A 22,729-nucleotide genomic window follows, 5' to 3' on the forward strand; every position below is an offset into this window, starting at 1 on the left:
CCAAAAAAATATGGGTTTGGGGGGTAAACATATATTTCTGTGTTTTTACCCCACAAAAATGCAGTCAATGGGTTGATTTTTCATTAGCTGAAGTTACCAACAGGACAATTTGTATGTGCTAACTTCATTTTGGGGCCTCTAAATGCCAGATACTTTGGTAAACCTATGCACAGTGGGCACCAAACTATTTGGAGGACACCTGGCAATCACAATTTGGGTGCTTTTTTGTGATACGTAATGATACATGGGCGATATGATGCTGGAAAGTTGAAGCATTGAGGCAATTTTCAGATATTTCACAAAAACCGTCAATTTTGGGAAAGCCTTGCGACTCAGTAGTTTGGAGCAATAAGGCATGGGTACCCATTTTAGATTCTGTAGAATGTGTACTTTCCAAAAATGTATGGGTTTGGGGGGTAAACATATATTTCTTTGTTTTTACCCCACAAAAATGCAGTCAATGTGTTGATTTTTCATTAGATGAAGTTACCCACTGGACTATTTGTATGCGCTAACTTCATTTTGGGGCCTCTAAATGCCAGATACTTTGGTAAACCTATGAACAATGGCCACCAAACTGTTCGGAGGAACCCTGGCAATCATATTTAGGGTGCTTTTTCTTGGTGCGTAACGATACATGGGTGATATGGTGCTGAGAAGTTGAAGCTTTGAGGCAATTTTCAGATATTTCACCAAAACCGACAATTGTGGGAAAGCCTTGAGACTCATTAGTTTGGAGCAGAAAGGCATGGGTACCCATTTTAGATTCGGTAGAATGTGTACTTTCCAAAAATATATGGGTTTTGGGGGGTAAACATATATTTCTGTGTTTTTACCCCACAAAAAATGCAGTCAATGTGTTGATTTCTCAGTAGCTGAAGTAAAGTCCTGAACAATTTGGATGTGCTAACTTCATATTGGTGTCTCTAAATGGCAGATACTTTGGTAAACCTATGCATAATGGGTATCAAACTGTTCAGTGGACCCCTGGTAATCATATTTCAGGTGCTTTTTCTTGGTACCTAATATAGTTTGGGATATGCAAAGCAGCAAAATAAAACCTTTGAAATGATTTTTCAGAATTTTGAATTTTTTTTTGAAAAATCGCTATGTTCAGACAAGCTTTTATGTTTGGTAGTTGGGAGTAGAGAGACATAGTTACCCATTTTGTAATTGGCAGAATGTGTACTTTTCAAAAATGTATGGTTTTCTGGGGTAAACCTACGGTTTCAGGATTTTTTGACTTGGAATCTAAAGCATGCCGTTTTCTGCCTTAGTGCTTTCAAAATTCGGTAATATACTGCCGGGAGTTTTTGCTGTACAGAAATCCTAAATCTCCCTAAAACTATACATATCTGGTATTGGCACATTCGAGAGACATAAGGCTTTCCAAATCAGTTGGATTTTCATCCGTAAAATGAAATATTATTCTGGTATAAATTGATATACGATGAAAAATGGTAATTTTTCATTTTTTTTGGTATTTAGCACTATAAATTTTTTTGCACAGGTGGAAATACATGAAAACTCAGGCATATTTAGAAAGCTCAGTTTCTACCGAAAAAAACAATGTATAGTTTTCCTAGGTAAACTATAGGTTTCCCCTCAGAAAATGCCCCTAAAGTGAGAGAGCACAAAATGTTTCAAAAACGGCTGGCATTTCGCGTAACCAAAATGTGAAATTCTGCTGGCACTTAAAGGGTTAAAACACCCCAACCATCCCCCACCAGTCAGTGATTGGACTCAGGAAACCCAAGGAGGTGTGTGTAAAAGTCCATCTTTTCAGTCCATATGCAATTAGTTAATAAATTAGCAACAGGTTTGTGGATCTCTTAGAATAAAGGGTTCAAAGTCTCTTTGTTTGTGTCCATTCTTCAATCTTTCCACACAATTGTAACATAGTAGCAACATTTATAATCATTTTGATACATTGTTATATTCACACTGTTAAAAAAAAAGAAAATTATTTACAAAAGTTACCACCTGATATAAGGTAGAACCAGTACTGCACATCTCTGTTCCTACTAAGGACAGAAATATACATATTATACAGAATATTAGTCAAATGCTTAGTACTAGCTTATAATTATCTTACCATCACTTTCTACTTGTATACGCAGCTGGTGTAGTCTATTATCAAATTCAACCTGACAGTCTTGTGTAAAGAAATGTCAAGCTAACATTGTTTCTTTCTTTGACTTTTCCATATCTTTTTCTTTCTTTATCAAGGAAATTGACTGAACTGGGTAAAGATTTAAGCATTGTTCCTGCCTTTACGACTTTGGCCTTTTCATTTTCGGTGGATTTGTTTAGGTTTGTTAGATCACTGTAGTTAAAGGCTTTTTTCTCTGACAAACACAATTCTATTACCTTTGATTCTTTTATGTCAACTCTTAGGGGCGAATTTCGAGGGTTAATAATAATAATATCAATTCGAAAGATTTTAGCGCAAATACTTCAATCGATCGATCGAATACAAATCGTTCGATCGAATGAGAAAATCCTTCGAATCAAATGATTCAAAGGATTTTAATCGATCGATCTAACTATTTTTATTCGATCAAAAAAAACGTAGAAAAGTGCTGGGGAAGGTCCCCATAGGCTAACATTGAACCTCGTAAGTTTTAAACTACCAAAGTATGTAGTCAATGTATTTTTTTAAAGAGACAGTACTTTGACTATCGAATGGTCGAATAGTCGAACGATTTTTAGTTCGAATCGTTCGAATCGAAGTCGAAGTCAAAGGTGGTAGTAGCCTATTCAATGGTCGAAGTACCCAAAAAAATACTTTGAAATTTGAAATTCGAATCCTTCACTCAAGCTTAGTAAATGTGCCCCTTAAGAATAAGCCGGGCTCTAAAAGTTAATCGTCGCTTATTCCAAAACCTGCCAACGAAGTTGTGCCACCTGATGGCCCTGTGTAAAGAAATGTCTAGTTAACGTTGTTTCTTTCTTTGACTTTCCCATATCTTTATTTATCAAGGGGTTCAATGGTCTTGGAGGCAGCTGGTAGTTCCGTATTGCAGATTTGTCCTCATTTAGCCTGATTTTTATAGCTCTTAAAGTCTGGCCCACATATGCCAGACCATAAATGACTTTTTGGAAGACCTTTAAATCTTCCTGGGTTATGCGCTGGCGTGATGACGTCACGCGCATAGGCGCGAAATTCAAATAGTATAAAAGGGGAATTTAGATTTCAGCATGCTGCCCGTTGTTCGGTTCAATTAACCTTGTTCCTGGGTGTGTTTCTTACTATTGACCTTCAGTGTTTTGACCCTTGCCTGCCTGATTTACTACTCTGATCTCTCCAATTCTGATCCTGCCTGTCTGTGACTATTCTGATCTCTCCAATCTGACCTTTGCCTGTCCAACGACTTTTCTATGCTCTCTAATGCTGATTCCGGCCTGTCTGACTATTCTAACCTGCTTGTGCTGGCCCGGCCTGCCTGTTCCTGGTGGTGTTCTTCCTTCCAGTATCCTGGTGAGATGATCGTGCCCCTTTGCTCATCCAGAACCGTTACTTTTGCTCCTCTATCAAATAAGACCTGGCGGCATCTGATTAGCTGAAGGCCCCTCCTGAGGTGAAAGGCGGCAGTTAAAGGCAGAAGTGAGAGCCGAGACCAGGGAGCCTAGCTTGGGTTCTGGATATAGTGTGCCGAACATGTCAGTACAACTGGCCCATGAGACGGAAGAAAATGGAAGAAGCTCCCGCTATTCCGCAAACCACTGAACTGATGTACTCGACCCTCCTCCAGCGCCTTGATGAACAAGAGGGAGATCGTGCCCATTTGGGGGGAGAGAGAGGCTGCAGGGTGGGAGAGAGACAGGGTGGGAGAGAGGCTGCTGTGGGGAGGGGGAGAGACTGCTTGGAGAGAGAGAGAAATGCTGGGGGGAAGAGAAGCTGCTGTGGGGGGAGAGAGACTTCTGTGGGGGGAGAGAGGCTGCTGTGGGGGGAGAGAGGCTGTTCGGTGGCAGACAGGCTCCTCGGAGAGAGACTGGGATGAGAGAGATACTGCTGTGGGGGGAGAGAGACTGCTGTGAGGGGGGAGAGGCTGCTGGGAGAGAGAATGGGGGGAGAGAGACTGCTGTGGGGGGAAGAGACTGCTGTGGGGGGGGGAGGCTGCTGTGGGGAGGGAGAGGCTGCTGTGGGTGGAGAGACTGCTGTGTGGGGAGAGAGACTGCTGTGGGGGGAGAGAGACTGCTGTGGGGGGAGAGAGACTGTTGTGGGGTGAGAGAGACTGCTGTTGGGGGAGAGAGACTGCTGTGGGGGAGAGAGACTGCTGTGTGGGGGAGAGGCTGCTGGGAGAGAGACTGGGATGAGAGAGAGACTGCTGTGGGGGAGAGAGACTGCTGTGGAGGGGGGAGACTGCTGGGGGGTGAGAGGCTGCTGTGGGGGGAGGCTGTTGTGGGGGGAGAGAGACTGCTGTGGGGGGAAAGACTGCTGGGGGGAGAGACTGCTGTGGGGGAGAGAGACTGCTGTGGGGGAGAGAGAGAGGCTGGAGGGTGGGAGAGAGGATGCTGGAGGAAGCGAGAGGCTGTGTGGTGGGAAAGGGACTGCTCAGTGGCAGACAGGCTGGGTGGGATAGAGACTGCTGTGGGGGAGAGAGAAATGCTGTGTGGGAGAGAGACTGCTGTGGGGTGAGAGAGAATTGCTGGGGGAGAGAGAGAGACTGCTGTGGGGGGGAGAGAGACTGCTGTGGGGGGGAGAGAGACTGCTTGATGGCAGACAGGCTGCTGGGAGAGAGACTGCTGTGAGAGAGAGACTGCTGTGGGGGGAGAGAGACTGCTGTGGGGGGGGGAGAGACTGCTAGGAGAGAGAAATGCTGGGGGAAGAGAGGCTGCTGTGGGGGGAGAGAGACTACTGTGGGGGGAGAGACTGCTGCAAGAGAAATGCTGGGGAGAAGCGAGACTGCTGTGGTGGGAGAGAGGCTGCTGGAGGAAGAGAGGCTGCATGGTGGTTGAGAGACTGCTTGGTGGCAGACAGGCTCCTGGGAGAGAAACTGGGGACTGGGGTGAGAGAGAGAGAGAGACTGCTGTGGGGGGGGAGGCTGCTGGGAGAGAGAATGGGGTGAGAGAGACTGCTGTGGGGGGAGAGAGACTGCTGTGGGGAGGAAGAGACTGCTGTGGGGAGGGAGAGGCTGCTGTGGGGGAGAGAGAAACTGCTGTGGGGGGTGAGACTGCTGTGGGGGTGAGACTGCTGTGGGGTGAGAGACTGCTGTGGGGGTACAGACTGCTGTGGGGAGAGAGACTGATGTGGGGAGAGAGACTGCTGTGGGGTGAGAGAAATGCTGGGGGAGAGAGACTGGGTGAGAGAGAAATGCTGTGGGGAGAGAGACTGCTGTGGGAGGAGAGAGACTGCTGAGAAAGAAAGAAATGCTGTGGGGGGGAGACTGCTGGTTGAGAGAAATGCTAGGGGGGAAGAGAGGCTGCTGTGGGAGGAGAGAGACTGCTGTGGGGGGAGAGAGACTGTTGTGGGGGGAGAAAGAGAGGCTGCTGTGGAGGGAGAGAGGCTGTTTGGAGAGAGACTGGGGTGAGAGGGAGTCTGCTGTGAGGGGGGGGGGGACTGCTGTGGGGGGAGAGAGAGGCTGCTGTGGGGGAGAAAGAGGCTGCAGGGTGGGAGAGAGGCTGCTTTGGGGGGAGAGACTGCTTGGGGAGAGAAATGCTTGGGGGAAGAGAGGCTGATGTGGGGGGAGAGAGACTTCTGTGGGGGGAGAGAGGCTGCTGTGGGGAGAAAAACAATCCAAACTTTGAGCCTTTTTCATATAGTTTAATTGTTTTATTTACATTGTTACATATTACTGCACTATTCCCAGCTCCTTTATGTCCTTCTTAATGAAAGTTGATCAAAAAGGTGCCACTGCATACTTAAGGTGATGTTTTCATCCCTTGAATCATAGCATTATAGAGATTGATAAAAAAGTTTGTCAATCATCAAGAAACCTGTCTAATTGCTAGCTCATCCAGAGAAAGTAAAAATCCTCTGAAGGGCAATCAGAACAGTACCTGGATTCAATTTGTACTAAATTTGTTACATTTGGGGACTTTGTATTTTCTCACTTTCTAAAAAGATATGGGGGGCCTTATTTATCATTTACATTGATTACAACATTAATTTACATTTAAAAAAAGTCAGACAAAACTAGAATTCACGATTTGACCTTATCTAATATTAAAAAAAAAACAATTTAATTGGATCGGGGAAAAACTTGATAATATCGAGCAAAAATCCAAATCATACATTTTTTTGCTTTTTTCCAAAATTGCTCGATCAGGCTTACTACTTATTATGCCAGAATTTTGACTTTGATCCCTTATATAGCTTGCCCATAACAGATATTCCATAACTAACAGCTTAAGGACATACTCCTTTTTATAGTTGGAATTACATCAGCTTCTCTCCAGTATGTTGGCACCATACCAGATAAAAGGAAATTTAAGAAACCCAGAAAGTGAGATCTGGCTAAAATGTAACTAATCTCTCTAAGTACTCAACAGTGTATCCCATTCAGTCCAAACCCTTGGTAACATTAGTAGTAAACTTTATGTTCTTTAGTGTTGAAAGACAACCCTCTTATAACAATTTTAAGTGAGACAGAGTAATTAATGATATTAACCAAGTAATCAACCCTTGTAGTTTACCTTTACAATGGTAAGCCTTGATGAAAAACATCTGTGTCATTTATATTGTTTTGTACTTTAGTTGTTCATCATGATTTGCCTATATACTGTATGAACATTTTATTAAGCAAATACCAAATTCTACTGGCACATATAGCTTAATAACCAATCTACTTCGCTGGCTATAACTTCTTGTGAAGGATGGGTATTTTCACTTGCAAAAGCAACAGTCATGTCCCAAGCATCCACCACGAAAATATTAAGGCCTTGCAAAACATTTTTTAGGATTGAATATTGCACAATGCCATGGAAATCATTCATCATTTCTATCCTTTTATCGATTTCGCTGGTATTCTCCATCTTAACAACAACTTTGGTTTCAGGACTTCATAAAAGTAGCTGTTCAATGGCTCGCCTTATATTAATGACCCTTCGGATATAACGTTCTAGAGGAAATAAACGGAAGTGCATTCCCAGAGTAAATATGTAGACTGTATGTTGGTTACCACTAATGTGATCAATTTGATCAGGAATCGTATACTCCTCCTTAAAGGTATGAAAAACAAGCATCATGAAAGGCTTTGTGTGTTTTCTCCATTCTATTTTTATATTTCTCTCCAGGTCCACAAACAAACGTGTCATTGGCCAGTGTTCATTATAAAGGTTAAACATCTTAAGACCTAAAAGAGTAAAATATAGTGGTCATGAGTAAATTAAGATGAGTAAATGAGTAAAGTTAGCAATAAAATGTATTACTCTCAGTGAGGTTCTCCTTAAAATATAAATAAGATATTTTAAAAGATTGAATTAAAACAGTTTAATCTAAATTAATTGCAAGTGATTTTTGTGTTGTTAAAATTATATGCAATGTTAAAACAGAACTAAAATTAAAATTGTCATAGTGACAGATCATGCAGAGTCAAATTTGCACGTCACAGGAAAGGGAATAAAAACTATATGAAGAATATATTTCGGTGCATCCTTTAAAATACTAAGTTCAATGCTACTCAGGGTTGATAGTGTCAACGTCTAAAGGGTGGATATAATCTTAATTAATTTAGTTATACATTAAAAGGCAGTGTGTTGGGGGCTTCCTTAAATGAGAAGGATCTAAGGGTTTTGTCTCATTCTGGGCAGTGTCATTCAATGGCTACTAAATAATATAAAGTTCTGTCTTGCATAAAAAAGGGCCTTAACTCAAGGAATGAAAACATAATTATGCCTCTTTATAGGTCCCTGGTAAGGCCTCATCTGGAGTATGCAGTGCAGTTTTGGACTCTAGTCCTGAAAAGGGATATAAATGATCTGGAGAGAGTGCAGAGACGTGCAACTAAATTGGTTAGAGGGATGGAAGACTTAAATTATGAGGGTAGACTGTCAAGGTTGCGGTTGTTTTCTCTGGAACAAAGGTGCTTGCGAGGGGACATGATTACACTTTACAAGTACATTAGATGACATTATAGACAAATAGCAGGGGACCTTTTTACCCATAAAGAGGATCACCGTACCAGAGGCCACCCCTTTAGACTAGAAGAAAAGAACTTTCATTTGAAGCAACGTAGGGGGTTCTTCACAGTCAGGACAGTGAGGTTGTGGAATGCACTGCCGGGTGATGTTGTGATGGCTGATTTAGTTAATGCCTTTGAGTGGCTTGGATGATTGATTTTTTAGACATAATATCAAAGGCTATTGTGATACTAAACTCTATAGTTAGTATAGATATGGGTATAGAGAATTTATGTGAAAGTAGGGAGGGGTGTGTGTATGGATGCTGGGTTTTCATTTGGAGGGGTTGAACTTGATGGACTTTGTCTTTTTTCAACCGGATTTAACTATGTAACTATGTAACTATATCATGGTAGATCTTATTACAATATTGTTATGTATGGTGGTTGGCTAAGCCATCATAAACTTGCATTGTTCTCTTACTATACTTCTGTCACCATTTAACAGGTAGATCTCTTGAATACGCTATAAAATATAAAATATGGATATCTGATTAATGATCATTTCAGCTGCATGCAGGGTGTATAAAAATATAGACAGCAAGACTTGCTTTTGTAATTCATTGTATACTTACCTGGATGTAGTAAACTATTACTTATGTACTGCTGATCCACTGTGCTGATCTGTTTGATTTTAACTCCAGTATTCTCTAGTCATATGAATGGACTGGAACATATTCATGGGCACTGTAGAGGCTCCTGCATTTGAGCCAACAGCCCCCAGCTGAACCCTTTATGCTTATCTCTTTCCTGACAGAAAAGGTTGTGGGGAGGCTGAATCACAAGTGCAGAAAAAGAGCAATTTTACATTTCTATTTTAAAAGGCTGCTTTTTCCCTTCTCTGGTAACCTGGTGCCCTCCTTGCCTCATGACAAGAGTGGCCCTGAACACACCATGTCACAGATAAAACAAAAGATTGGGGTTGCATGCATACATAACCATTAAAATGAGGCTGGTGGAATGTAATGGGGGTATCTGAGAGTACAGTATCTGGCAGATTTCCCAAGCTAATCACTGCTTTAGTTTAAAACAGAAACCAATTATTGGTGGAGTTTTGGAAGGTATGTGGGGGTATGAAACGTAATGCCTTGAAGGGGGAACTAAAGCCTTTTTTTAAATGTTTCTAATGCACACTGGACCTGGGCCACAGATCACATTCCATTGTGCATTCACCTGCATTCCAATCACAGAGATCCAAGCAGGTAGCAAAAGTGACGTGGCCCAAGATGGTCGCTGCCAACACTACTGTGCAACTCTGTACTTCTCTAGTCCTTATAGGAGCATGTACCATTTGTGGCAGTTGTAAGTAATGCAGTTCAGTAGGCTGTCTGGGGCCAGTGTAATGGTGCTAGAGTAAAACTAAAGCAAGGAGGATTTAGTTCACCTTTATGAAGTATGACTCTACAATGATATTCCTGCAAACTGAAGAAAATTGGTTATTCATGAATATTGTGGCTGAATGGTACCTAATTGTACTTAATAGTACTTAATTCATTAATTGTCTAGTTACAAGAGTATAACCGAATGTAATTTGTTTCTCAAATTACTACTGACAAATTTAAATATGACATGTTTCTAAACTTACTATTGACATGTTTATTGATGTAAGTCATCCACTGAAGCATTGTGGAATCTCCTGTCATGTACACTATTTTTCCTTTTAAACATTCATTGATATCGTTCATGTTGCGATATCTTGTTATACTGCAATACCGGTGGTTCCATATATTCTGGTAGAAATAGCCACTGGGGAAAGTATAGTTAAATCCTGGGCATTTCTTCTTTTCTTCAGTTATATTTCCTAACAAAATAACATAAAATGCTATTTGGTATAAGCTGCTGCATTGATAACATTTGGCAAAACATGTACTGTAGTTACAGTTGACTCTAGACACCTCATGGTGCGAATGAAAGGCAACCAATTGGGCACTATGGAATGTTAAATACAATGTAGAATAAATCCACTTCCACTGTACCCCCTTACACTTCAAAGTAGGTGGACCAATCATTATTACAGAAAGAAAGTCTCAAATGGAAATATGACTTGTAATGTAACTTGTAATTGTATACCATGAGTTATTATGCCAGTTAATATTACAGGTATGGGATCTGTTATCCAGAAACCCGTTATCCAGAAAGCTCTGCATGTCTCCATTTTATCCAAATATTCCACATTTTAAAAATTGATTTCCTTTTTATCAAAAGGATTGTAATTAGCTAGATTGTGATCATAATAGTGAACATGCAGTGGCTATAACTAAAAGTCTATGGTATATAGTAGTCTATATTACACTTTTAAGTACAGGTATTAAATTCATTATACGAAAACATGTTATCTAGAAAGTTCCACATTACTGAAAGGCCATCTCCAACAGACTCCATTATAATCAAGTAACAAATTTGTAAAAATGATTTCCTTTTTCTTTGTAATAACAGAACAGTACCTTGTACTTGATCCCAAGTAAGATATATTTAATTCTTACCCAATTGGGTTTTATTATTGTTTCATTTATATTTTAGGTGACAAGGTATAAGGACCCAAATTTTGGAAAGATCCCTTATCCGGAATACCCAAAGTCAAAATTTCTTTACATATAACCTCTGCGAATTGAAAGTGAAACTACAATTTAATTATTACTTTTACTTCATACAGTGGGGTAACTACAAGGGGAGCATGGGGTGCAATTGGACCAGGGTCCGCACCCCACACAGGGCCCCCCGGCAGATCGAGCCCTGCTGAAGCCGGCTACAGTCGGCTGCAGCTGCAAAGAAAATCGACGTGTGGGGGCCTGGCTGCAAGGCCCACACCAGGGCCCGTCCCCACCTAGTTATGTTACTGACTTCATACATTTCATTATTCAGTTGTACCATTTATATTGTTTAAAAATATTGACAGCTGTATTCGAATTTCCTATTGTATACTGTACTTACCAGAGGTTAAATGTCTGTAATCAGACATTCAGTGTGGCCAAAGTGCTGTAAAACTGGCTTAATACTTCCAGCTCCAATCACAGTAAGAAGGAAAAGGGAGCTAAGAGTAAACATTGACCTTTAACCCTGAAGAGCCTCAGGTGGCTTATCAGGAGCCCTTGAAGGAAAACTATACTCCCAAAACAATGTAAGTCTCTATGAAGATATATTGCATAATACAGCTCATATGTAAAACCCTGCTTCTTGTAAATAAACCATTTTTATAACAATATACTTTAGAACTTTTTTAGTAGTATGGGCCATTTGGTAATCATAAATAGAAAATTGCCATTTAAAAAAACTAAGGGTTGCCCCCTGGGATTGTACGATTCACTTAGCACTCAAACAAACTATACTTGTTAGGTCACATGAGCCAATAAACAGACAGAGTTCTGTCTTTTGCTTCCACACTTCTTCCTGTTGCAGTTAGAGTTGTATTATTTCTGGTCAGGTGATCTGAGGCAGCACACAGACCACCACAAAATGTTGGCTCAAATGCATCTCATCCTTTATGCATTTATGGATGCTATTGTCCACAGTTTTTAATGTACTTGTTATGCTATGATATATTGTACAGTTTCAGTAAGCACTGTTATTTTTCTGAGAATTTGTTCTTTTTTGGAAGAAACACAACAAATTGTTTTATTTAACCTAGTCTTATCAGGAGCATCATACTTACCACTACAGAGAGTAACAGAAATTGTTTTAAAATTTTTCGGTATTTCAACACGAATATTAGATCTTGAAAAAGAGAGAAAACACAACTTTAAATTAAGTATTCATTTGGTGCAAAAGAAATTTCATACAGGCACAGAGTACTAATGACTGCTTGGGCGCTTAAAGATAGGTGTTGAGTATAGAGCACCCTTTTACCTATGACATTGCATTTTGCCGCTTATTTATAATAGTTGCCACTGTAGTTTAGGAGTGGAAGGTGCAAAAGTGTGGATGCAAAGAACTAGGTATCATGGGGCAAAACTATTCTGCAATTTCATGGATGCAAAATTGTGTTCATTTTTGCAACTTATCACAAGAAAGTTTTGGTGAATCCCTCTAGCAAGATGGTTCTGCAAGAGTCTTATTTAGAAGACATTATGGCTAGAATAGTAATGATCACCTGTCTACTGAGAGCACTGTGAGGCTCACTTTTTAAAAACAGTTTAGTCATTGCACCTAAATCTCCCCCAGGATGATCAGAATACAATCTTAAATAAAGGTATTATTATATACCATGACAACTCCTCTTGCTTAGGAGAGGGCAAAACTAAATCAACTTTATTCTGTAGACCATTGCTTGAAACAAGAAGAACGAGTCACAATAAAACCTTGTTTTTATACAGTGTTATAGAACATACAGCTGGCATAAACCCAGATCAGAATTAGAATTTTATATATATTTTATGTAGATGCTAAGAGACAGAATATCATGCGATGGGGAAACAGGGCCTTTGCACTGTTAGGTAAAAAAAACAAACTAATAAATCAATGAACTGATGCACTGAGCTAGTGAGTATAAACCAGTGAAATTATAAATATAAAATATTCTACCTGTATTTTTTTTTTTTTTTTTTTAGAAAATTTACATATTTCCTAGTTTAACATCCAGTGGCTGTCAGCTAGACAGACGATATGCAGTAGTAATGAGCAATCATGATACAGCAGATAACATCTACATGTGTGCCTGTTTAAGTTCTAAATACAAATATAGTATAGAAATCATTTAATGTATTTTTATCCTTTTTAACTTAATCAGACCCATCTGGGACTACTACTCTAGCTTAACATAGTATGGGTTGATACTTTGCTGATTTATACAGTATTTATACCTTCAGAAATACATGCAAACTACAATGTAAAACAGGGCCCCAGCTAGGGATGTAGCGAACTGCCGAGTATGTGTTCGCGAACGCCGTTCGCGAACACCGGCAAAAAATGCGGCAAAAAATTCGAACAGTTCGCGAACAGTTCGCGAACTTCGAACATCCGAAAATCGTTCGATTCGAACGATCGAAGGATTTTAATCGTTCGATCGAACGATTTTCGTTCGAATCGAACGATCGAAGCCATTCGATCGAATGATTTCATTCAATCCAATGGCTTCGATCGTTCGATTCGAACGGAAATCGTTCGATTTTAGCGATCGAATGGTCGAACGATTTTGACGCGAACGCCTATTGGCGAACGTCGCGCGACGTTCGCGAACTTGCGGCGGACGCGAACAGTTCGCTACATCCCTAGCCCCAGCCCTTAAATAGTTAGAAATCCAATAGATACTTACAGTATTCTATATTTTTTTGTGGGATAGATGGCTATGACAATTATTCCCATGTATGTGCATAACCCTATTATTATTATTTAAAATGTCACACACATGCCTTCTCATGATATATAAAAATAAAAAAGTTATTTTTGAGTTGGAAATATGACTTACCTGATTAAAAGATGTTTTTCAGCTTCACTTAGATAGGAGTGAGTGTCTACAAAAACACTCATGATTTTTATCATTGACCCACATGGAATATTCCCAGGTTTTTCACAATAAAAGTATTCCTCTTCTTTGGGATTAGAATATTCACATAATTCTTGTGTTTTATTTAGATCATATCCACACTTTACTTTGGCCTCATTGCCTTTGTATACAAAATATCCTGTGTGGGCTACATATCCATAGCCTTTATTTCTTCCCTGCCATAAAGCTGATGTAAGTTCACTGGGATGGACCATAAGGATTGAAAATTGTACTGTACCCTGCCAGAAAAGAGTATAATGTATGTGATAGCTCCCATTCCTTAGATCCTCTACTCTCCCCGATGCACTGGCTTTAATATCAGGAGAGTATATTCTTGCCGTCATGAAGTCTCCTCCATACGTCTTCCTTTTGCCCAAATGATCAAACATGTCAACTTGGACAGTTAAAGAATCGCCAACACAGTACTTATCTTTAGGATTTATAATGTTGGCTTTGCTGTTCCAAGCACTGGTTGTGTTATTAAAGTGAGTGAAGCTGATCTTCGGAATTGAACTGTCTACTTCATTGAAGATTGTTTTCACTTCTTTTTGAAGTTCTGTTTCTTCTTTTGTCACCTCCTCGCAATTTGACTTCAAATATATAAATGTGGGAATCTAATAATCAGATTAACGAAAGCTTGGTTAGATAAATTGGTTGGCCTTACCCTTTGAAAAACAGTGCATGTCATTTGAACTACTAGATGTGGGTGTAGATTATGAAATATTGTACATAAATCATACTAAATATTTTGAGTTTTAAGGAACTTGTACGCACAATCATGGAGTAAGTCATGGAGTTTGCATTCTTTCCTTTAATTTTCACTATATTTTTTTTCATTGTGGGGTGGAGGGCCATTTAATTTTCGTTAAGTTTTTGCTTTTTATAGGGATATAAGCTTGAACAGTGACTAGATGTCATTGATAAAGAGTGGCTGAACAAAGTTCCACACACAATAAACCCCATACCCACTGAAACACATTTAACACCTATACATGTATACAATATCAGACAAAACTTTGAGTATACTTTTGGAAAATGAATTTTTTGCACAAATGACAATTCCATAAAAATGTAATTGTAAGTAGTTGAACGTATACATTAATTAAAGGACAAGGAAAGAGGAATGGTGAACATTGGCTGTTTAGAACAAAGTTATTTGGCTTATTTTGAACATATATTTTACCTATTGTTTTAGAGTAGCGGTAACACCAAAACATGTAATTGTTTTAAAGTAATGAAAATATAATGTACTGTCATGCTGCCCTGGTACAGTTGGTGTGTTTGCTTCAGAAACTCTACAATAGTTTATATAGACAAACTGTTGTGTAGAGTAGTTACTCTATGTTTGGTCTTTGCAAGGTAGAAAATTAGTTTCATACTAGCTGAAATGATCCTTTCCTGTCCACTTTCTATATCAATAAAACAACAAAAAAAACAGGAATGCCCCAGACTCAGACCCGAGAAGTCCTGCCCAAAACCAAAGATTTGAGACTCAGCTACTCAAGCCTTTAATCTTTTTTATGGGAAAAAGATACTCAAGGTGATGCCTTGTCTGGGATCTGTAAAGAGGCAAAATATGTTTTCAACCCTTTTTTATGCAAGATAGTACTTTATTTGCTGTAGTTCCCACCAGCATTGTACAGTTTGATATCCATAAAAATCCACAAATGCTTCTCAGTTAAGAAAACCTCCAACGTGCTACCATTTAGTGTACACCATTTATTTTACTTCTACCAAAGTGCATAACCCTGCATTTATCAACAAATAACTGGTTTCCACTTTAGTTCTCCACTTTAGCCTAGTCTATCTGCAAAGCAACAACATCCTGCATAGTTTTGCACAATTTATTATCATGCTAATAGCAGGACTGAAGCGCAACTGAATGTCGGCAACCCATGGGTTAACTGAATCCAGGAAGTGCATATAAAGTTTGGGGCAGATTTATCATGGGTCGAATTTCGAAGTGGAACATACATCAAATAGAATCCTCCGACATTAAAATTCAAAGTCGGAGGATTTTATTCATCGTACGATCGTATTCCGATCGTAGTACGATCGTACTTCGAATCGTACGATTCGAATGATTTTATAGTACGATCGATACGATTTTCCTTTGAATATAAAATAATTTGAAAATTGCTCTGGAAGGTCCCCATAGGCTAACATAGCACTTCGGCAGGTTTAAGTTGGCGAAGTATTGAAGTCAAAGTTTTTTTAAAGAGACAGTACTTCGATTATCGAATGGTTGAATAGTCGAACGATTTTTACTTCAAATCAAAGTTGAAGTCAATTTGAAGTCGTAGTATCCTATTCGATGGTCAAAGTATTCAAAAAATTATTTTGAAATTTGAACTTTTTGTACTTCTAAAATTCACTCGAACCCTAGTAAATCTGCCCCTTTGTGTCACTGGCACTTTTGGCCATTAATAAGCTGTTGAGTTAAAGCCTGCTTAGCAGCATAAAACAAAAACTATGCTAATAGTTCAGAAATCACTTAAAATAGATAATGAATGTAAATTACAAAATTGCTCAAAGGATTGCTCTGGATAAGTTAACACTAATTATTTTTTTAGGTTTAGGTCCCCTATAATGTCATTAATAAACACATTAAAAAGTAAAGGGCCAAGCCTGACACTTCTGGTACTCCACTAACAACACTGGTCCAATTAGAAAATGTTCAGATTACCACAACTATTTGTAATCTATCCTTCAGCCAGTACAAATATTATGTTTTGGACCAATTTTCTTTTCTGATTCTGGGGTCTGGTAATATGTTCCATTTACAACCAGTCTGTAAGGCGCTCCGGGAGACCGGCGTTCCAGCTCCCGAAGTTTATCCAGCGCTGGCGTCCGGACGCGTGATAGCATTAGGTCATCTGCTGGGCGTCTGAACGTGCGCTGACGCCAGAGGACGCATGCGCAATGCAATGTGCTGACTTCACCCTTTTGGCAAATTTGAATTTAAAAGGCGCATCTCAGACCGTAATCTTTGCTCAAGCTTGTCTTTAGCTCCCCTGAACCAGCTAAGCATTATTTTGCATTTCCATTTTGGTTTTTGACCCTTACCTGTTGTTTGACTACGAATTTTGCCGCTTGCCTTTTGAACCTTGCCTGCCTGAAATCTACTATTCTTGTTGCCAGCCTTTTGAACTGTTGCCTGCATAACGACTATTCTTGCCGCCAGCCATTGTACTCTGCTGGGTCCGTCATTGCCACTGTTTTTGGTATACTTCACTTGTGTTTAAGATCCCTGCCTTTTTCTGCAACAGAAAGTCTGGGGCCCCAAAAGGGCGTCGGTGAATACGGGGAAAAGCAGGGCTTTCTTGTTCACTTAGAAGTGGTTCCGGGCAGTACATGGGCAGTACACAGGCTTCTCACTATACAGTTTGTAACATAGTCTTTAAGCCAGTTCTCTATCCAGGTAAAATACTATGTTCCAGGCCAACATTCCTTAATTTAACCAGTAACCTTCTGTGTGGCACTGTATAAAATGCTTTAGCAAAGTCTAAGTAAATCACATCCACTGCCATCCAGAATCGAGGTCCCTGCTCCCCTTCTCATAAAAAGAAATGAAGTTAGTCTGGCAAGATCTATTACACACAAAACTATGCTGGCACAAACTCATAGTATTATGATTTGCTATGAAGTCCAGTATCTTAACCTTTATTAACCCTTAAAAAAGCTTTCCTACCACTGACGTCAGACTAACTGGCCTATAGTTTTAAAGCTGACAACAGGATCCCTTTTTGAATAGCGGCACCACATTAGCAATTCCCCAGTCTCACGGCACCATGCCAGACCTCAATGAATCCTGAAAAATTAAGTAAAGAGATTTGGCAATCACAGAGCTAAGCACTGTGTGCACAGTGTGTAGCGGGCTGGCCGGCCAGGTTGCCTAGGGCGCCTGGTTGGCTTGGATTTCTTTTAAATTTGGGACTATTAAGAAGGAAAACTTCATTAACTGGTTCCTCTTTTTTGCAGACAGATTAAAATTATGATTTCAGAATCTCATCTTTTTTTTGTTCTCATCAACCAGCTGATCCCCTCTGATATTAAGGGTCCAACCCCTTCCTGCTTAATTTTTTTACTATTTACTGCTTGCTGCAAAAACCTTTTCCATATCGATTTTTGCTTGTGTTTTTTTTTTGCATGATTTATTGGCCTCCTTCTACATTATAAATGATTCGGCTGTCCAGCTAACCCAGCCATAAAAGCATGTATTTTCTTACCCACCTCAACACCAACACTTCTATTGAACCAAAAAGGTTTTGATGTTCATGCTTACAAGGGGAATATACAGGAATGTATATTTATTATGCAGCATTTTAAAGCATTTTTGTTCTGTGTTTAACCCTGTGAAAAGCATTTCCCACTTGATATGTTTAATGTATCTAATTAGCTTGGATCTAGAGCCTAGTGAACATTGTCATAGAATGCAGGAATCCTCTAGTGACCAAACAGAGATATAACCATATAGCTTAAAGAATTTTTCCAAAGCATGCTTATAAGTTAGAAAGTACAAGTTTATTACATATTATAAAAAGTCAAATAATCCCCTCATGGTGCCTAAAATGTGTTTTAGTTACTCCCTTATAGAATTGCCTCTGCAACAGAATCTCAAAGGAGACCATGTTATGATCACTATTCCCTAAATGCTCACCCACACAAATGCTAGAGATGAGCTCAGTATTATTAGTTATCACAAGATCAAAAAGAGAGTTATTCCTTGTAGGTTCTTGAACGAGCTGGAATAAAAAGTTGTCATTCAGCATATTTACAAACGTACTAGCTTTTTCTGTCTTGGCAGCCCAATTACCCCAGTCAATGTCTGGATAATTGAAGTCACCCATAGCAACAACTTGACCTAGTTGCGAAGCCGCTTCTATTTGTAAAAGTAGCTGGGCTTCATACTTGTCACTTTTACAAGGTGGTTTATAGCATACACCAATGATAATTTTCTTTTTAACCTTTTGACCAGTCAAAATCTCTTCCCAGAGGGATTCCACAATCTCACCAGTGCCAGCAATGGTTATTTCTTTAGTGCATGGCTTTAATTCAGGCTTTACATACAAACACACTCCTCCACCATTTTTTATCCCTCTGTCCCCCCTAAAAAGGGTGTAACCATTTAAATTCACAGTCCAGTCACATGTTTCATCCCACCAGGTCTCAGTGATACCAATTATATCATATTTTTTAGAGCATGCAATTAATTCTAGGCCTCCCATTTTACCTAACAAACTCTGTTCATTTGCCAGCATACAGCAGAGCTTACTACTTTTTCTCTTGAAATTTGGTTTACTAAGTACTTGATAAAAGTCCCAATAAGGGCCAAAATGTTGTACCAGCACTCCAATCGATTACAGTTCAGATGAAATATTTATTTGTGTATATGTATCCACTATTTTGGCCCCCCTTGGGACTTTTTTAAGGGAAAAAGTGAATTTTACACACACACACACATATATATTTATATGCAGTGTCAGACTGGGTTGGCGGGAAACCGGGAAAAAAACCAATGGGCCCCAGCCCTCATCGGCCCCCACCGACCCAGCCCCCATCCCTGACCCAGCCCCCAACAGTTTGTGGCGCGTGCCGGCATTTTCACATGCACGCGGTAAGGGCCTTGAGGCAGGGCCTTCCTTCCTGCGTTAATTTCATCCTCCTTAAACGTAGTGTACGTGCACGCCTGCGCAGGAGCGCACACGCTCATCGGCGCACGTCAGGGGAAAAGAGTCAGAAGAAAAAGGCAAATAATTCCATAACTATACAAAATAAAAATCAATTGAACATTTGCTTAGAATTAGCCATTCTATAACATACTAAAAGCTAATTTAAAGGTGAACCACCCATTTAAAAAGAGAAGCATTTTGGATCCATGAGTTGAATTGAGTAGCCCCAAAGGGTTTAAATGGCAGTTGGTGCTTACTTGTTTTTTTACTTAAAAATGTGCAGTGAAAATGAGTAATTTCTTTCAGTACTACTTTCAGTATAGCGACATTGTATAGCAAAATCATGTTTTATCTTTACAAGTGAAAGCTTTATTGGGGAAACTTTTGTGTAGAAACAAAATTGACACATGATATGAAAATAAGGAAATGTAACACTTTGAATATATTTTTTATATAATGGACACTTAACATTCACACCTGGATGGGAGGACATCGAATTTCAAGCAGATTAACTGGATGGTGGCACCAGATCAGAAATCACAGGGCCCCGTACAGTAAAATTTTCTGGGCCCCCTGATCCTTACTCACCCCAGATCCCACCCACGCCACAGTAAAAAGTCCACTGGACATTGGTGGTCAGGGCCTTCCTACAAGTTAAAAAAAATCATCGGTGGTCAGGGCTCCCCTATAAGTTAAAAAAAAACTATTGGTGCGAGTGCCCCCATAAAGTTTTTTAAAAAAACATTGGTGGTCAGGGCCCCCTATAAATTAAAATAAAGAATTGTGCAAGGGCCCCCCCCAAAAATTTTTTACAAAAACATTGGTGGTCAGGGCCCCCTACAAGTTTAAAAAAAAATGGTGGCAGGGGCCTATAGAGTATTAAAATAATATTGGTGGCCAGGGGTTAAAAAAACACACATCAGTATTCAGTAGAAATGAACTTCAGGAATTTAACTTCGGCTATTTTCGTGGCTTTGGGTCTTTTCTCCACTTCTGGAATCAGGCTGTTTGGCGGTTCGGGACTTAGGAAGAGGCAGCACGGCTTTGGCACTGTCAAGGTGGGCCCTCTTAAGGCCTGGGCCCGGTACAGGAGTACCCCCTGTGCCCCCCTGATGGTGGCCCTGGGTGGCACTGATAATATCATTTTGGGGCATTTTTTGTTTTACAGGAAATGGATATACTGTATGTGTGTGTATGTTTGTGTGTAAAATTATATATATATGTATATCACTTTGAGAAAGGCCTCGGAGAGGCCGAAACGTTAGTCTTTTAATAAAACATTTTTTATTCTCAAGTAAGTCCTGAGAGTGCGGACCTTTTTGTGAGTTAAATGTACTTAATTTGGACACTGCACCCAGGCATATTTGCACACTGTGACGAGAGTGCCGGCTTCTCCATGGATTATATATATATATATATATATATATATATATATATATATATATATAATTATATATATATATATATATATATATATATATATATATATATATATCTTATAGACAACTATGGCAACTAAACTACATAAATCCTTATTGGAAGCAAAACAATCCTATTGATTTTAAGTAATGTTTAAATGTTTTTAGCAGACATAAAGTATGGAGATGGAGATGAATAATAGATCCTATGCCTGTATTAGGCTTTGATTCCAGCTTAAAGTAGCTCAAGTAATAAAACTGTGTTTATATCGTGAATAATATACCCCCCTATAGTAAAACATAAGGATATTATAAGCAGTGTCGGACTGGCCCACCGGGATACCAGGAAAACTCCCGGTGGGCCCAGGTGTCAGTGGGCCCTCATGCTGCTAAACTTTTGGCAGCATTTGAGAACAAAGAGGCTAAATAGATGGAATAATAGATTATAGTATGTAAAGAAAAGAGACTAGAAGAATAGAGGTTGAGTGAGGAGAGGAAGAAAATAGTACTGAGTTTGGGCCCCTGGTCTAAAAACTTTTGGTGGCCCCTGGTCTAAAGTTTTTTGGTGGGCCCCCTGGTGTCCCAGTCTGACACTGATTATAAGTAACAGAGGACGTTCAATGTCATATAAAGGCATGAGGCCAAAGTCTGAGTGCTTTTATGGAATTTTCATGGAATTCCGAAGTGACCTCTAATATCCACATATTTTACTATAAGTGGTACTTTCCTTATTATAATAAACACATTTCAGTGAATTACAAGACACTGATTATAACTGATTACTGCACCATAATAAGGATTTAATTTACAGGATATTCTTGGGATGTATTTCATATAAATATTTGAAGAATTAAAAAATTCATGTGACTCAATAGTTCCAATACATTCATTAGATTTTCAACACCAACTCACTATAGAAAGATATTTACATGCAGTACCCCTATTTTAATTTCCAATTAAGAAAATACAATGAAAAAATAAAGACACCATAGTGGACCTTATGATTACCTGTCCCAGAAACCTTAATTATATGATATGTAACTAAGGAGTCGGGATTTGCCATTACTAAATCAAGGTAAACAAATTAATGTAAAAAAAGTTCCTTTACCTTAACAATCCTGCGATGTACCAAAAAACTAATCACGGCCATGGAAAGCAAAAATAAAACTAGAATACGTTGATGCTTCATTGCAGGCCTATAAAAAAAGGAATAATTTTAGTCTATTTGACAATTTATATATGGTAACTATAACCTTACATATCTACACATGTGGTAACTATAACCTTACATATCTACACATGTGTTTGTTTTATAATTCTTAAGTGTTAAACTTATGTTATTAAAAACCTTCATACACTAGGGTGTAAAGAATATAAAGTTGCTATACAATGAAAAACTCTTCAGCATGTTGCCATCATCCCTTATTACTATTGTCATACATATTTGCAGTTTGTGCAATATAAACATGAGAAATTAGCTTGTAACAATGTAGCAGAGAATCCTGAGGATATAATGATCAGAACAAACAAACTATGTGTGGCTGCTGTATCTGGAAATTTTACAGCACTATGAAAGAACTCATAAGTGATGTGAGATGTTTGCTAAATATGTGACTAGTATATGCTCCCTACTGATTGGTTGATATTGGTTACTAAACAAGTATCAAACTTACGACCATTTGTTTCACAACGTTTCTCCCAGACACTCCAGCCTCACTGAATCAGATGCAATTGCGCTATGCCCTGTGGAACTGTGCTCGATTTGGCAAAATGAATGCAACTGCACTTTGCTGTGTTGCAAATCTTACACAATTTACTGTGTTTGGCATACAAGAAATATGTGTTTTATACTTTTGGCACAACTGAGCAATTGATACGGGGTGCTATGGAACTATGCAGGTCGAGTGCAACTATATGGAAGTTTGAAGAGTGCATTTTTGCAAGTGGTTTTACATGCAACACAGCATTGGTGTAACTACCTCAGTAGTATCAACAGCATGGGGATCGCAGACGACCCTCAAGTTTCCGAAGCGGGGG

General features: G+C 39.3%; 1 protein-coding gene across 1 annotated transcript; it reads right to left on the bottom strand.

Annotated features, from left to right (window-relative positions):
- Window positions 1–5,754: 5,754 nt before the first annotated feature.
- On the bottom strand, window positions 5,755–21,947 carry nxpe4.L (neurexophilin and PC-esterase domain family member 4 L homeolog). The gene is made up of 5 exons (XM_018225735.2): window positions 21,801–21,947; window positions 13,525–14,216; window positions 11,773–11,834; window positions 9,709–9,924; window positions 5,755–7,298 (listed from the first exon to the last, which is right to left on the bottom strand). The coding sequence occupies exons 1-5, from the start codon at window positions 21,879–21,881 to the stop codon at window positions 7,006–7,008; spliced, it is 1,344 nt and encodes a 447-aa protein (XP_018081224.1). The 5' UTR covers window positions 21,882–21,947; the 3' UTR covers window positions 5,755–7,005.
- Between the last annotated feature and the right edge of the window lie 782 nt (window positions 21,948–22,729).

The sequence above is a fragment of the Xenopus laevis genome, chromosome 7L, assembly GCF_017654675.1.
Source record: "Xenopus laevis strain J_2021 chromosome 7L, Xenopus_laevis_v10.1, whole genome shotgun sequence".
Classification (NCBI taxonomy): Eukaryota; Metazoa; Chordata; class Amphibia; order Anura; family Pipidae; genus Xenopus; species Xenopus laevis.